This window comes from Lepidochelys kempii, chromosome 3 (genome assembly GCF_965140265.1).
Source record: "Lepidochelys kempii isolate rLepKem1 chromosome 3, rLepKem1.hap2, whole genome shotgun sequence".
NCBI lineage: Eukaryota > Metazoa > Chordata > Testudines > Cheloniidae > Lepidochelys > Lepidochelys kempii.
This window is the reverse complement of record NC_133258.1, coordinates 112503720-112520320: the sequence shown is the minus strand read 5'-3', so window position 1 is coordinate 112520320 and position 16601 is coordinate 112503720. Positions and strand designations below refer to the sequence as shown.

General features: G+C 43.6%; 1 protein-coding gene across 5 annotated transcripts in view; it reads right to left on the bottom strand.

The window, feature by feature from the left end:
• Positions 1-16601, bottom strand: part of SASH1 (SAM and SH3 domain containing 1) — a 192639-nt gene that overhangs the window by 28643 nt on the left and 147395 nt on the right. For 3 of the 5 annotated variants that reach the window (XM_073337579.1, XM_073337578.1, XM_073337581.1), the window contains 2 exons: positions 7483-8318; positions 2198-2272 (listed from right to left, as the gene is read on the bottom strand). In XM_073337579.1, the coding sequence (XP_073193680.1) occupies positions 2198-2272; positions 7483-8318 (911 nt within the window). The remainder of the gene's footprint in view (positions 1-2197; positions 2273-7482; positions 8319-16601) is intronic. The other 2 variants (XM_073337580.1, XM_073337582.1) reach the window with 1 other exon arrangement.

Here is a 16601-nt window from a genome sequence, read left to right as displayed (position 1 = left end):
CTGATTGATTCTTACACAGACAGTTTACACAATCCGTAAAGCACAATATTTCTCCATATGGCTTCCAAAATACATATTATAATACAACTCTGTTAGAGAGGCACTCGTAGCACCTCCATAGCCAAGGCTGCACTGAGATTTGCACTGCGAAGAGGACAAAAACCCATTTCACACTTTAATGGTTGAATTTAATCTTCAATATGGTACAATAACCCTTCAGGAGGATAACTGAATTTTCCACAAGGATTATAATTTTGTTTTTAGAAAAAAGGTCATTATCATTACAAAAACCAAAGACAACATACATGCAAACCCCCAAACAAAGCTAGTCTAGATAAAAAACCCTCTCCCTCCCTCTTCTACAAATCATTGTGAAATCTGGCAGTCACCAACTCTACCTTCCTTTCTCTTTGCAAAGATAACCTAATTGCTAACTTTACTGCTTCTTTTCATCAAGTTAAAGATAACCTTTTGTCTTGTGAGTTCTGAAAAGACATTAAACTAATGCAGTTAGAGACTTTCAGCAAATCCACTTGATCTGCATGCATTAGTCTCGTATACCGTATCTTTCTCACTGCTGGTGGAAAGGGAAAGCATAACATCTAGATTTCATAGTTTCCCAGATCAAAAGGTAACCTGAACAAAACATCACAACTGGTTTAAAGATACTAGCTAAAAGATATACATCATGTGCTTATAAACCACATGTAAGGAAGAAAATCACTGAGTACAGATTTCTCTAGTCCCAAGGAAACTAATCCCTCATTATCAGACATGTTGGCAATAGGTTGTTTTATTATTTAGATTTGATCTAAACTACTTGATATAAAAGAATTGGCAGAGACCAAGGCTAAAATAGTAAAAGTTGTTCTTGAAGGGGGAAAATGGTACAGTGAGCTGATCATTATTTATAATATAGTTCTTTTTGGTTGCAGATTTCACAACAGCAACTTTTGGATCAAAGTAATACATTTGAGAGTTTATTTTTTAATACCAAAAATAGCATTAAGAGGCTGGGGGGAGGACTGCCAACTTCAGAACAGGCACTTCTATAGTGACTTCCATCCAGATATCTCAAAGCCTTTCACAGATACCAATGAGTGAAGGCCTAAAACATTTTTGTATGCATTTTATAGATGAAGCACTGAACCCAGATTAAATAATTTGGGGGCCCTGTGACCATGAAAATTGGGCCCCCACCTCACGTGGACCCCAGAATGCCCCTCTTCCCTACCCCACTCAGACCCCTGAATGCCCCTTCCACCCCCCAAATGCCCCCACACCACATATACCCCAGCTCCACTTTTCATGACACCCATCACACACACATCCCACCTAACTGCGACCCCAACCCCTCAGCCCCATTTATAGCAGTCCCCACCATCTCCGTCCCCAACCTCACAACCCCTCCAACATTCCCAGCTTTCCCCCAGCCCTCACCCCACAGTCCACCAAGAACTCTCACCCAGCCTCTCACCCACTGCCCCAGGACCTTCCTGGTCATTCACAGATGCCCCTCCAGTGGAATGCTCTGCTTCCATCTCAGGCTAGGGTGGCTCCTCCCAATTCCAGCTACCCTGCGATTCTCAGGTTTGGTCCGGCCACCCCTCATGGAGGGTAGCTAGGCAAAATTGGAGGAAGTGGCATTGAGAACTGCCTCGCTGGGTCGCCGCACCACTCAGTTTTGTTTTGGTTTTTTTTCCAGTGGTTAGGGCTCCCTGCCCCCCGCCAAGATGGGGCCCTGTGCAAATGCACTGAAGGCACATTCGTTAATCCAGAGTGGTCATTGTCATCATCTTCTTCTTATGTTCTGGTCACAAATTAGATATTTTTCCATCTGTGGTGAAGCACAGATATCACTTGACTTGCCTGAGGTGATGCAGCAAGTCAATGACTTAGCTAGGAATAGAACAGAGATCTGACCCCTAGTCCTGTGCTGTAACCACCTGAGCATTCTCACATACAGTATATAAACAAACACACACACAGTATATGGTTGTCACAAAGCTGAGAAACCAGTGCAGTTGGTGGTTAAAAATAATAATTGTGCTCTCTGGGCTGCTTCCTTGGATCCCCAAACTGCTATTATAGAACTACACCGAAGACTACACTGAACTCCACCAAGAAGCATTTCATAGTACCACACATGAGGAGCCTCCTGCTATTTCAGACCCAGCCCTTCCTACCTCCTACTCACCATTTGGTCAGAGTTGTTGTTTCCAATGTGCAGGGAACGATTTGTCAAGTCAAATCCTCCAAAGCTACAGGTTCTCTGTGGAAAGGACAGGATTAGTACAGAAACAATCACATTACAAACAATTAACTCACTCAAGCATCTTCTCCCATTTGGAGAACATCACTGAAAACACAAATGTATGCAGAAGATGAAAATGGAAAAAAGGATGAGAAACTGAGAAAACTGTCCACTCATTTTATGTAGTAAGCCTTTCAATTTTCTGGCAACCTGATTCCAGCCTCCTCCCCTATACTAGTCCAAAGTAGTATCCCTATAGTCAGGGGCCCCAATCCCTTGAGGTGTTGAGTGAGCACCTCCTGGGAGTAGCTGAACACCTTCAACTTCCACTGAAATCAATGGATGAGCTAAGCACCTTGCATAATCAGGCCCTGGGGGTGGAGGGAGGGGGGAACATAACCCCAGTCCAGCTGTCAAAAAGGGATATGCCACCAGAGGTTTTATTCTTCCAAAGCAATGACTCCAGTTTAGGCATCTCTCACCCCTGCTTGGTGGTACAAAGCAGCTTTATCAGCCGCTGGGAAAGAAAGCAGGTCATATTTACAATGGCACGATTAGCCCAGTGGAGTGACTCACTCACTGCTCCTCAGACCTGGCCAAAAACTCTGATACTGTAGATAATAATCTTCCTGCCTAAAAGCATCAGCACTATGACACCGGTTCCCTCCCAAAAGCACAAAGTCACAGCGTGACCAATCACACTAAGTAAAGCTACACGTCCACAGCAAGAAACAACATGTTCAGCTCTGGCTGATGGACCTGTTCTAAAGCTCTTGTATCAGCTGGAAGAGGACTGGCCCCTTTGAACTCAGTGGGAATACAACTACTGCCTTTCAATACAAGAAGGTAAAACTGTTAAAACTTTTTCCCCCCTCAAAAATTGGAGCACAGTACTGTACTGCAGTGACCTTGCTCTGTTCCAATGACTGTGTTTAGATTCTTTTCACTGACAGTAACCACATGGGACATCCCAGGGAAATAAGGATGCAGCAATTAGTATTTATTTGTATCAATGGTAATATTCGGTAGCTGATTTACAGACAGGTAGTTCTCTGTTTTAAATGATCTCTTTATAGTTAGACAAAGCGATGGGGAAATGCCTGAAGAACATTGGTGTGCTTTTTTTACATCCTGATCCAACACATAATGAAGTCAATTGAGAGATTTCTAGTGACATCAATGGCATTAGATCAGGTTCTTAGTTCTTCAGATTTGCCTAACAAACATCCAGAAGCTGTTGAAAGGCTTGAAGGTAGGTAACACCTATCAGCTGACAGCTACTCAACGAAAAGCCTGGAGACTGTGATTTGCAGGAAGAAGACCCAAAAATTACAGTCCCCAATGGACAATTTGATTAATTGGTCCTATTAGAACAAACCTTTGTTCTACCTTATTCATTTCTAATCAGGTGGGGTGGGACAAAGCAGAACAACAAATATGGGGATGAAGAAAGTTGCATGACCTCGAACCTGTCAAAGTTGGCTATGGATAAAGCAGCGGGTGTCTCTTGAAAGCTATCAGCTTTCTCTCCCTGCACATTCAGTGGCACTTAAAGAAGCTGGCCACAGGAGCAGGGCAACAGGCTCAGACATAAGTCCAGAGGGCCAAGCCTTTGCTCCTCTGCTCCCATGGCACTCAGATGCAAGAACATGTGAGATCCAGCTTCATGGAACCACCTTCAATGAACACTCCTACTCCAAGCAGCCCACAGCCTTCTGCTGAGTTGGGAGGAGGAAGAGGGAACTGCAAACAAGAGAGCAACATCTAGAACACAGAAGAGAAAAACAAAGAGAAGAGAAAAGATGAGCAGAAAAAAAGGTGTGAGAGCAGAAAGACTATGGACAGGAAAAGAGATGACAGCAACTGTAATGAGGCATGGTGAGAAGCCACCTAGGGAGGGGTGTGTGTGTGTGCGTGCATGTGTTCACTGGGTTAAGGGCATCCCTCTGTCACAAGGGGGATATTAGCAGAAAAAGTTTGAGAACAAATGACTTAGTCACACTGGTCAAGGCGAGCTCACAACCTAGCTGTGAGAACGGTTTTATAAAAAGTCATACGCTAGCCACACCAGCAAACACCACCATTAAGATCTATGTTTCATACACAGCACTTTTTAACCCAGGGGTTGGTAAACTATGGCCCGAGGGCCGGATCTGGCCCATGAGCCATTTTAAGCCGGCCCGCAAGCTCCTGCGGGGGAGTGGGGTCTGGGACTTGCGCTGCTCCAGCGCTCCAGCTGGGGTGCCGGGTTGGGGGCTGCACCCCGTGGCTCAGCCCTGCTGCGGTGCTCCAGCCAGGGCACCGGGTCACCGCAGCATGGCCCCGCTCTGGGGCGCAGGGTCGGGGGCCACTCCACGTGTAGGAGCCGGAGAAGGGACATGCCACTGCTTCGGGAGCTGCTTGAGGTAAGTGTCGTTCAAAGCCTGCACACTTGAGCCTCTCCCCCCCCACACCCCAACCCTCTGCCCCAGCCCTGATCCCCCTCCCGCCCTCCGAACCCCTCGGTCCCAGCCCAGAGCATCCTCCTACACCCCAAACTCCTAATTGCCAACCCCACCCCAGAGCCCGCCTCCCCAACCAGAGCCCACCCCCAATTTTGTGAGCATTCATTGCCTGCCACACAATTTCTATATTCCCCGATGTGGCCCTCAGGCCAAAAACTTTGCCCTGCCTGTTTTATCCACATAACTGGGACCTTCTGTGCCAAGCAAATTCTAATTAATCCCACCTTGCTCAGATAACCTAACACTGAAGAGAGGACAGTGGAACAGAACTTAAGGAATTGTTCTCAGCCAATGGCTTTTAAAGCTAGCCAGAGTAGTTCTTGTAGCAATCTTCTCTGAGAAGAAAGTCCTTGTAAATCTTTACCTTGCCCTTTCATGTCACTTTGATCATTTCTGGTAATACTGTACCAAACAAAAAGTCTGTGGATGAAGAGAGGGATATTCAATGGAATGGTCATGCAATCAAAAAATCCCAACATATTAGGATACTGGGAGGAAAGAAAAACTGATGTGATTCAAAAATTTCAAGCATGCCCAGGTCACCGAAACAAATATAAATGACAAAAACAAATGGCAAGACTAGACTGTGACCACTTCCACTGAATACAAAGGCATTACAATTACCCTGAGGTTGCAGCAAGCGTTACAATTTTAGGAAGAAGGACTGGAGGTGCTTGAAGGTCATGAGACTCTTATCAGGTTTCTGCTGTTTTAAAAAGAAGTTTCTTTCAAGCTAATAGATTAGAAAGTCCAGTCCAAAAAAGAAAAGAAAAGAAGTGCTGTCCTTTTCTTCTCTAATTTTATCTTTGTGAACAAGCTAATGAGTTCCATAATGAGACTTCAAAAGTGAGACTACTCACATGTTTTTAAATGATTAAACAGCTTCCTCTTTGGGATGGCATCTGTATTTACAAGAACAGAACATCAAAGGGCATTTCTAATGCATAACTGTGGTATTTTAGAAGACATGAAGAATTAGCGGAAACTAGCAGATCTTGTCAGTCTGCATATGCCCCACAAATATTCAACCTGCAGAGGGGTGTTTCAGGTACAATCAATTAAAATGTCATTACATAAAAGAATATTGTTCAAGAACACTATTTCTGGAAGTAACATGACACTACCAGTGATGAGTCAGCTAGTCCCAGCTATATTGGAATTGGAAAAGGTTCAGAAAAGGGCAACAAAAATGATTAGGGGTATAGAACGGCTTCTGTATGAGAAGAGATTAATAAGACTGGGGCTTTTCAGCTTTGAAAAGAGGCCACTGAGGGGGGATATGATAGAGGTCTATAAAATCATGAGTGGTGTAGAGAAAGTAAATAAGGAAGTGTTACTTACTCCTTCTCATAATACAAGAACAAGGGGCCACCAAATGAAATTAATAGGTAGCAGGTTTAAAACAAACACAGGGAAGTATTTTTTCATGCAATGCGCTGTCAACCTCTGGAACTCCTTACCAGAGGGTGTTATGAAGACCAATACTATAATGGGGTTCAAACGGGGGCTAGGTAGATTCAGGGAAGATGGGTTCATCAATGGCTGTTAGCCAGGATGGGCAGGAATGGTGTCCCTAGCCTCTGTTTGCCAGAAGATGGGATTGGGTGCCAGGGCATGGATCACTTAATGATAACTTGTCTGTTCATTCCCTTTGGGGCACCTGCCACTGTCAGAGGAGAGGATAGTGGGCTTGATGGACCTTTGGTGTGACCCAGTATGGCTGTCCTTATGTAGGCTACACAGAAGCACTAGTGGAATAGCCAGGAGAAACTGTTAATTGTACTGGGTCAAAATAAAGTATTACCACAGTCGCCATCAACCAAATACAAGTGTATGCCTGCTGGGTGTGGTGCTCTTTTCCCCTCTGGTGGTACTCAACCATCTTGAGATTAATGAGTCTGCTACAGTCTTAGCTAAAAGCCATGCGGCTTTTAACTCATGCTGTTAAAAGCATATACTCCTCTGCTGGCTACCCTTCCCTGTATCCCAACTTCCCAGGTCTCACCTCCATCACATGCTAGGGAGCAGGAGCTGCAGTCAGGGGCAGGGCAGAAGTGACTCAGAGAGATTCTCTGCTGGAGAGAGAAGTTGGGGAGGAAAGAAGACATGTAGATAACAAAGCCCTCTACCTCTCTTGAGTGCTGGACATGTGGGGAGGGAGGCTACAGAGCTGGAGTGCACTGTGTTAGCAATTGAGAGGAAAACTGAGGGGGAAGATCTGGGATGAGAGTAGGACGGATAACAGAAGGAAGCAGAAGGAGAGAAGCAGAATTTACTCAGTCTTCCATCCACCTGAAGGATTTAGGTACCCTACAATATTTCCTTTTAAGGAATGCTGAACTAATTTATGAAACAGCAGAAAACTTTTTTCACATTGCTTCTCTTTTCCCCAAAATCTCAATTGCTGAATTAGAAGAGTTTAAAAGAAGCTTTTAGTGGTAAATTTTGCTCTTTCCCATTGAGTCACTCCATGCACATGGGAACCGCAGACTTGACAATGCTCTTCTCTTTATACACTGAAAGGGATTATACCAATTTCTTCACTGGGGACTAGAACGGCCCCTGTCCTCACAGCTCATTTTTGCATTTAACAACTTCTATTGGCAAATGAGAGGGGGAAAACACTGTACTAAAGTTTACAGGTTGGGACAGAAAGCAGAAACAATGCTGACTGCAACCTCACAGGAACTGGAAGGCCACCTTCATGACAGCTCTTTGACTCACAGACTTTTGGTGGATTCTCAAGAGAACCCTTTTAGTACAACGGTCCACTGTGGCAGCCCACTTCCGTTTGGCCTCCTCATCCTCATCCAGCAGGCATCTCCTCAGGTCCTGCTTGTCAGCCTTGCTCATGGTCCTGTCAGTGACGGGACGCACCAGCTGTGATAGGTTGAGGTGACTGTACAGGCTTCTCTCCACCACGTAGGTGATATTGAACTCACTGACAGAGGTGCGCCCTCGAAGCCTTCTGTTTGGGAAGCCACAACCTCCTCCCCCTTTGGCTTTGTGCCGGAGCAGTTGTAGGTCACAAGTTGCAGGGGATGCGCCTTTCCTGACAGGACGCTGGCAGAGAAAAGCTCTGGAACAGGAATAGTTAGTATCCATTTTCTTCAATCGGATCTGCTTCCTGACACTCTGAACCTCCTCCAGGGACACCAGGAGATGGTGCTTGTGCCTGGTGCTGTCATAAAAGCAAATACTTTCAGTACTTACCCCATGGCTCAGGGAGCCAAGGCCCTTCTTCATCTCCCCCTCTGTCAAAGAGCGGCAAACCTTCTGGGTCTTCTCCTCTTCTGGGTAAGAAAAAAATGTCCCCAGCTTCTTGGGGGGCTTAATAAGTCCACGGCTATCAGTTTTGCTGAGGGTCTTAACCAGCTTCCTATTAGCACCCCAAGTATCTAGGCTGCTGGATGAAGGAGAAGTGGTGAGTGAGTCTGAATCATCCTCAGGCTGCTTTTCAGAAGAGCCATCTAAATAGAATTGCTTCTTGTGAACTCCTGAGTAAAGTGCCGATCTGTCATCCAGTACAGGAGAGCTGTCAAGTGAGTGCTCGTCCACACCTATAGGGGACAAAAGCAGCAAAACATACATCATCTTTCACACTTATCATCTAATTTACTCATACACTAATGAGTCTTCCCCTGGAGGTTGTGCTCTGGCCAATCATTTCATTAAATTAAGACAACAACAACAAAATACAGATACTTAAAATGGAGAAAATATTCCTGACTACTTGTGATGCACAGTGGCCCATAACGTTTTTGTTGGTGGACAGACTTGCAGCAAGTTCTCCCACTTCCATAAGCAAAGCAAGAATTCTGGGATAACTTAATTAAGAAGTAGCCTTAAAGAATATTTTAAAAAGACATTACCAAGACCTTTTCAGCATTTTAAACATCATTCTCCCCTTCCAAGTGGTGTCAGTAATGAAGCTTTAAAAAGTTGAAATCAAGATGCTTCTTCCCAGAACGTATTTTTTCATCAATCACTGCACACACTGTTTTATTCTATTAATTAGAAATAATAATAGTAATAAAACTACTTTGCACTTATACAGTGCTTTTTCATTCACAAACCTCACAGAGCTATAATGAAGGAGAAGAAAGTATTTCTTTCGTTTATAGATGAGAGAGATGAAGAACAGAGTAGTTAAGTGGCTTGTCCAAGCAAGTCAGTGGCAGAGGTGAGACCAGAACCCAGGTGTCCTATCACATCACTTATATGCCAGACTATGCTCCTCCTGTTGGTTTTTTATTGTCACTCTGGTGCTGAGATGTTGGCAATGGGCCAAATTCTGCTGTTTTTAATTGAGCAACATTCCCATTGAATTCTAAAAAGTTTGCTCAGCTGAGGACTGCAGATTTTGATGCATTGATATTTACGTATTTATTTAAAGAAAACAAGGAAACTGAAGGACTGAGTGTGGAGGGAATCTTATCAGAAGTTACATGTATTTTGTAAACACAGTGAAATCACAGGAGTTTTCCCCACTTCTTTCTTGCAAAACACACTGCAGAAAAGTGTGAAAAGAAATGTGTACACCCACAGGAGCTCCCATACCATTCTGCTGGGTCGTAGAGCTCAGCTACCAGCAATGCAATGTAATTGTTATGGGCAAGAAATGCATTCAAGATACCCAAGAGCAAACACCACACCAAACATCCCCACTTGGTTTAGATTTCCAATCGCCAGTTCTGCTACAAGCCAACAGTATTTCTCTGTGTAAGGTATGGAGCTGAGCCCAAGGATCATATTGAAAGGCTAGAGCTTCCTGAGGGTGGCACCGAGTTCTATTTACATTATGTTTACTTAACGCATTTGTGAGAGAAAGGAAGTAGGTCAAATTGTGGGTGTACCAACCTCAGCATCCCTTTAAAAATATGCTTTTCAGCCGCTCTCCATATTTTAGGTGGAAAAAATGATTTTTCAAACTGAAATATTATTTTAAAATAATGGCTAGAACAAAGATACAAGAACGGGACCTGGGCTGCTTTTGGGATTAGTGGAGGCAAATAATACACTTAAAACATAATTCCTTTTTACGTGTAAGGGTTTAGAAAACATTTTCTTCAGATTTTTCTACTGAGCATCTTTTAAGCCAGATGCTGAGTTAGGGAAAAATGCCAAAAAATATCACGCACATACATGACACTTCTGCCCAATATATTAGCTAGGGCATGTATATAGGCAATTCACACATCTGTATGTGTTCCCAAGTGCTCACAGAGCTGTCTTGTACAGATTGAATTAATTTTTAGTGAGTTGTGAAACTTTCTTTTTAAAAGAAAACTGAAGTTTTATCCATCCCCACTATAACTCAAGTGGCTTCCACAGTGTTACAGCCGGGATGAATTTGGACCACTGACTTCAATTATGGTGTTGGTAAACTATCCTAATAATAGTGAATAAATTCCAACATGCAAACAACATTGCAGGTCTAGCCTCAGCCTAAACAAGGATGTAAATTCAGAGTTGAGACTTCCTATTTCATCTTCTGTTCATTCTGTCGGCAAGAGACATCTGCTGCACACACATTAGTTGAAACCTACGCCTCTCTTCTGTGAAGGTACAGCCAGCTAAATAAAGGAATGGTTGTGTGCCAGATTTGACACTCTTAACATCACTTGCACTGAACTGTTCAGTGGTTCAGTTACTTTTCCTTTTCCCAGTGTAACAGAATAATAGTTCGTATGAGAGTGAATAAGCGTTGACAAATTACAATGGCCTATTGAGAAAATATGTATTTAAACAAGTTGCAAAATATGCATTGTGTGTCATAGGCCACAACAGATGTTGTACGGAGTCAGTCCATAGTACAGAGCAGGGGTGGCCAAACTTACTGACCCACTGAGCCACATATGAAAATCTTCGGAAGTCTGAGAGCCAGGGCACACCTGACGGGAGTTGGGGCTTCAGCTCCTCGTAAGAACATAAGAATGGCCACACTGGGTCAGACCAAAGGTCCATCCAGCCCAGTATCCTGTCTGCCGACAGTGGCCAATGCCAGGTGCCCCAGAGGGAGTGAACCTAACAGGTAATGATCAAGTGATCTCTCTCTGGCCATCCATCTCCACCTTCTGACAAACAGAGGCTAGGGACACCATTCCTTACCCATCCTGGCTAATAGCCATTAGTGGACTTAGCCTCCATAAATGTATCCAGTTCTCTTTTAAATCCTGTTATAGTCCTAGACTTCACAACCTCCTCAGGCAAGGAGTTCCACAGGTTGACTGTGCGCTGAGTGAAGAACTTCCTTTTATTTGTTTTAAACCTGCTGCCCATTAATTTAATTTGATGGCTCCTAGTTCTCATATTATGGGAAGTAAATAACTTTTCCTTATTCACTTTCTCCACACCACTCATGATTTTATATCCCTCTATCATATCCCCCCTTAGTCTCCTCTTTTCCAAGCTGAAAAGTCCTAGCCTCTTCAATCTCTCCTCATATGGGACCCGTTCCAAACCCCTAATCATTTTAGTTTCCCTTCTCTGAACTTTTTCTAATGCCAGTATATCTTTTTTGAGATGAGGAGACCACATCTGTATGTAGTATTCAAGATGTGGGCGTACCATGGATTTATATAAGGGCAATAAGATATTCTCCGTCTTATTCTCTATCCCTTTTTAATGATTCCTAACATCCCATTTGCTTTTTTGACTGCCGCTGCACACTGCATGGACATCTTCAGAGAACTATCCGTGATGACTCCAAGATCTCTTTCCTGATTAGTTGTAGCTAAATTAGCCCCCATCATACTGTATATGTAGTTGGGGTTATTTTTTCTAGTGTGCATTACTTTACTTTCATTCACATTAAATTTCATTTGCCATTTTGTTGCCCAATCACTGAGTTTTGAGAGATCTTTTTGAAGTTCTTCATGGTCTGCTTTGGTCTTAACTATCTTGAGCAGTTTAGTATCGTCTGCAAACTTTGCCAACTCACTGTTTACCCCTTTCTCCAGATCATTTATGAATAAGTTGAATAGGATTGGTCCTAGGACTGACCCTTCGGTAACATCACTAGTTATCCCTCTCCATTCTGAAAATTTACCATTTATTCCTACGCTTTGTTCCCTGTCTCAGTTCTCATGAAAGGATCTTCCCTCTTATCCCATGACAACTTAATTTACGTAAGAGTCTTTGGTGAGGGACCTTGTCAAAGGCTTTCTGGAAACCTAAGTACACTATGTCCACTGCATCCCCCTTGTCCACACGTTTGCTGACCCCTTCAAAAGAACGCTAATAGATTAGTAAGACATGATTTCCCTTTACAGAAACCATGTCCAGGGGCCTCACTGGTTGTTTAGCAGGCTTTCTGCTTTTGATGTAAAATTAAAAAATATTTTGTTATTACCTTTTGAGTTTTTGGCTAGCTGTTCTCCAAACTCCTTTCTGGCTTTTCTTATTACATTTTTACAAGTAATTTGTCAGTGTTTATGCTCCTTTCTATTTATCTCACTAGGATTTGACTTCCACTTTTTAAAAGATGCCTTTTAATCGCTCACTACTTCTTTTACATGATTGTTAAGCCATGGTGGCTCTTTTTTAGTTCTTTTACTGTGTTTTTTATTTTGGGCCTCTATTACGGTGTCTTTGAAAAGTGTCCATGCAGCTTGCAGGGATTTCACTCTAGTGACTCACTGTACATTTTAATTTCTGTTTAACCAACCTCCTCATTTTTGCATAGTTCCCCTTTCTGAAATTAAATGCCAGTGTTGGGCTGCTGAGGTGTTCTTCCCACCACAGGAATGTTAAATGTTATTATATTATGGTCACTATTTCCAAGCGGTCCTGTTATAGTTACTTCTTGGACCAGATCCTGCGCTCCACTCAGGACTAAATCAAGAATTGCCTCTCCCCTTGTAGGTTCCTGTACCAGCTGCTCGAAGAAGCAGTCATTTAAAGTATCGAGAAATTTTGACTCTGCATTTCATCCTGAGATGACATGTACCCAGTCAATATGGGGATAACTGAAATCCCCCACTACTATTGAGTTTTTTATTTTGATAGCCTCTCTAATCTCCTTTAGCATTTCATCGTCATTATCGCTGTCCTGGTCAGGTGGTCAATAATAGATCCCTACTGTTATATTCTTATTGGAGCACGGAATTACTATCCATAGAGATTCTACGGAACATGTGGATTCATTTAAGATTTTTACTTCATTTGATTCTACATTTTCTTTCACAGACAGTGCCACTCCCCTCCTCCCCTGCAGGACCTGTTCTGTCCTTCCAATATATTTTGTACCCTGGAGTGATTGTGTCCCATTGATAGTTCTCACTCCACCAGGTTTCTGTGATGCCTATTATATCAATATCCTCCTGCCAGGGCTTGGGGTTTCAGCCCCACTCCTGCTGAAGCCCGAAGCTCTGGCAGGCATGCCACGCGGGGCTGAAGCCTTGAGACCCCCCCCTACCTGCTGGGCAGAAGTCCCTACCCCACCATCTCTGCTGTAAGGCAGAGGACCCGAGCTCCCCCCAAATTCAGTCTGGTAAGTGGAGAATGGGGGAGTAGGGGTTGGGGGGAGTTCTGCGAGCCGCACTTTAATTATAAAAGAGCTGCATGTAGCTCACGAGCCATGGTTTGGCCATGCCTGGTACAGAGCCTTAATGACACTAACATATATGATTTTTAAAAATGCTATGGAGAAAAAGGTAGCAGAGAATTAGCAAGCATCAGTGACTTAGCCACTAAAAAAAATTAAGATAAAATACCGATAGATTCAGTCAGCATCAAATTCCATTGTCCAGTAAATCTACATTTAACAGGATGAAAGAATCTGTGTGAAAAGCATGAGAAGCTGCATCTGGAAATGCAGTGAATGCCTCTCCTTTCTTTAGAAACAAGAGAAACGGGTGGGGAATTTTGGCAAAATTACCTGTGGCGAGTTCCCTGACGTGGCATAATAAAACTTCCCATAGAAATTCCCTAAGAACATAAGATTGGCCATCCTGGGTCAGACCAGTGGTCCAACTAGCCCAGTATCCTGTCTTCTGACAGCAGCCAGTGCCAAATGATTCAGAGGGAATGAACAGAACAGGATAATTTTGAGTGATCCATCCCCTCCATCCAGTCACACAGCATCTGGCAGTTGGAGGTTTAGCGATTGTGTCCTTGACCATCTTGTTGAACAGACATTGATGGACCTATCCTCCATGAAGATACCTAATTCTTTTTTGGGCCCAGTTATGCTTTTGGCCTTCGCAATATCCCATGGGAATGAGTTCCAAGAAGTACTTCCTTTTGTTTGTTTTAAACCATCTGTCTATTCATTATGTTAGGCAACCCCTAGCTCTTGTGTTACGTGAAGGAATAAGTAACACTTCCTTATTCACTTTCTTCACATCAGTTAAGATTTGATAGACCTTTATCATATCTCCCCCTTACTCATCTCTTTTCTAATAGCTGAACAACCCTAGTCGTCTTAATCTCTTCATATGAAAACTGTTCCATACCCCTAATCCTTTTTGTTGCCTCTCTCTGCACCTTTTCCAGTTCAAATATATCTTTTCTGAGATGGGGCAAACAGAACTACATGCAATATTCAAGGTGTGAGTATACCATGGATTTATATAGTGCCATGATATGTTTTATTATCTATCCCTTTCCTAAAGGTTGGCTAATGTTCAATTAGCTTTTTTGATTGCTTCCACACATTGAGTGGATGTTTTCAGAGAACTATCCATAATGACACCAAAATCTCTTTCTTGAGTGGTAACAACTAATTTAGACCCCACCATTTTGTATATACAGCTGAGATTTTTTCCAGTGTGCATTACTTTACACTTATCAACACTGAATTTCATCTGCCATTTTGTCACCCAGTTTAGTGAGACTCCTTTGAAACTCTTCAGAATCATCTTTGGACTTATGAGTAATTCTGCACGGTCTGTAAATTTTGCCACCTCACTATTCACCCCCTTTTCCAGATCGCTTATGAATATGTTGAGCAGTACAGGATCCCAGTACAGATCCTATGGTAACTGAGTCTACTTATACACTTTAATGAGCAGTGGCACATGAGTCCGCAAACAGAGCTGTAAACAGAGGCATTTGAGTGGGAGTCCTGTTGGAGGAGAAAGGAGGTGGCAAGACCCTGATCCTTAGTGGCAGTCAGTGAGTTTTTGTGGGTGATGTGTGCTTTTTCTGTTTTCTGTTCAGTTTGCAGAGGCTGTTAGGTGCAGTATGATCTGAGAGAAGCAGAGCCCTGATTAGGGAATGGGGCTTCTCTGATTAGGGGGCCTATAAAAGACAGCCAAGCAGCCAGCCAGTGGCATAGGAGACAGCAAACTGAGCTATAAACAGGGGAATATGAGTGGGAGTTTGTAAAGGGAGTGGTGTGTCTGGTGTTCTGGTATTGTTTGGGTTTTTGGTTTGGTTTTGTTCGTTTTTCTTTTTCCTTGACAGGACTTGAGGTGGGAAGGCTATGACAGACACAGAGGCAGCAGTGGGAGTGAACCAAGCAATGGAAGAGACAATGAAGATGACCAGATGCAGAAGCTGCAGGATGTACAGTATCCTAGAGCGGGTACTTGAAAAGAGTTTCGTTTGTATGAAGTGCTGCTTGATAGAGCAGATGGAAGAGAAGATCCGAGGTTTGGAGATGCAGGTGGAAACTATGGTAGAGTTTCGAAGGGGATTCGAGCAGATGATGGAGGGAAGGCAAGAGGAGGCTGAACGGAAAAGTCAAGACAGCTGCAAACTGGACTAAAGAACTCTGAGGGGAGACTGCTGGGTGAGGAAAGTGGCCAGTGGAAGCATGTGACTACAAGAACCAGGCAGAGGAAAAACGACAGGCTAGTGAGGAATAAACAGAGCCCAGGAACAGATTTGCTGAGTTGGACAATGTAAAAGGCGAACAGCAGGCCGTAACTGAAAGAGGGAGGGCAAGGAAGAAGAGAAGAACGGCCAGTCCTATGGGAAGAGTCAGTCAGTGGAGCTACCCGAAGTTCAGAGCCCCAAGAGAATACAGGTTGACTTGCGGAAGATTGTAAGGGAGAATAAAAGACAAGAGGATTTGCAGCCAGAAAGAACAGGAGGAAGGCTGGAGAATATCACCATCACAAGGAAAGAGAGGTCTATGTGATTGGTAACTCTCTACTAAGAAGAACAGACAGGCCTGTCACCAGAGCTGATCGGGAAAACAAAGGGTGTGCTGTCTGCCAGGAACTAAGATACGGGATGTGGACCTGAGGCCGAAGAGGATCCTAATGGGAGCTGGAAAGAATCCACTGATCGTCTTTCACGTGGGAACAAATGACACAGCTAGATTCTCACTGGAACGTATCAAGGGAGACTATGCCAGGCTGGGGAAGATGCTTAAGGAAATGGAGGCTCAGGTGATCTTCTGTGGGATTCTACTTGTCCCTAGCACACAGACAAGATTATGGTGATCAACAGATGGCTCAGGCAGTGGTGCTATAAGAAGGGCTTTGGGATGTTTGACCACTGGGAAGAATTCATGGACAGAGGATTGTTCTCATGGGGTGGACTCCACTTAAGTAGAGAGGGAAACAGACTTCTGGGACAGAGGTTGGTACAACTGAAAAAGAGCTTTTAATTAGGAATTTGGGGGAAATGCTCATGAAGTCTCCACACCTTATTCTAACATGGAGCAGGAGGAAAATCAAATAAGAAAGGGTACAGCAATGGAACAGCAAGAAAGGAACAGCAGTGGGTAGGAGAATGGACATTAAGAGGACAGATAGTGCTGACACCAACAAAGCTAACAGTCAGGTAGGTGATACTGGCAGTAGAATGACTGTACCCAATCAAGCAAGGAATGTGGGAAAAGCCAAACAGCAACAATTAAGATGTTTGTACACCAATGCAAGGAGCCT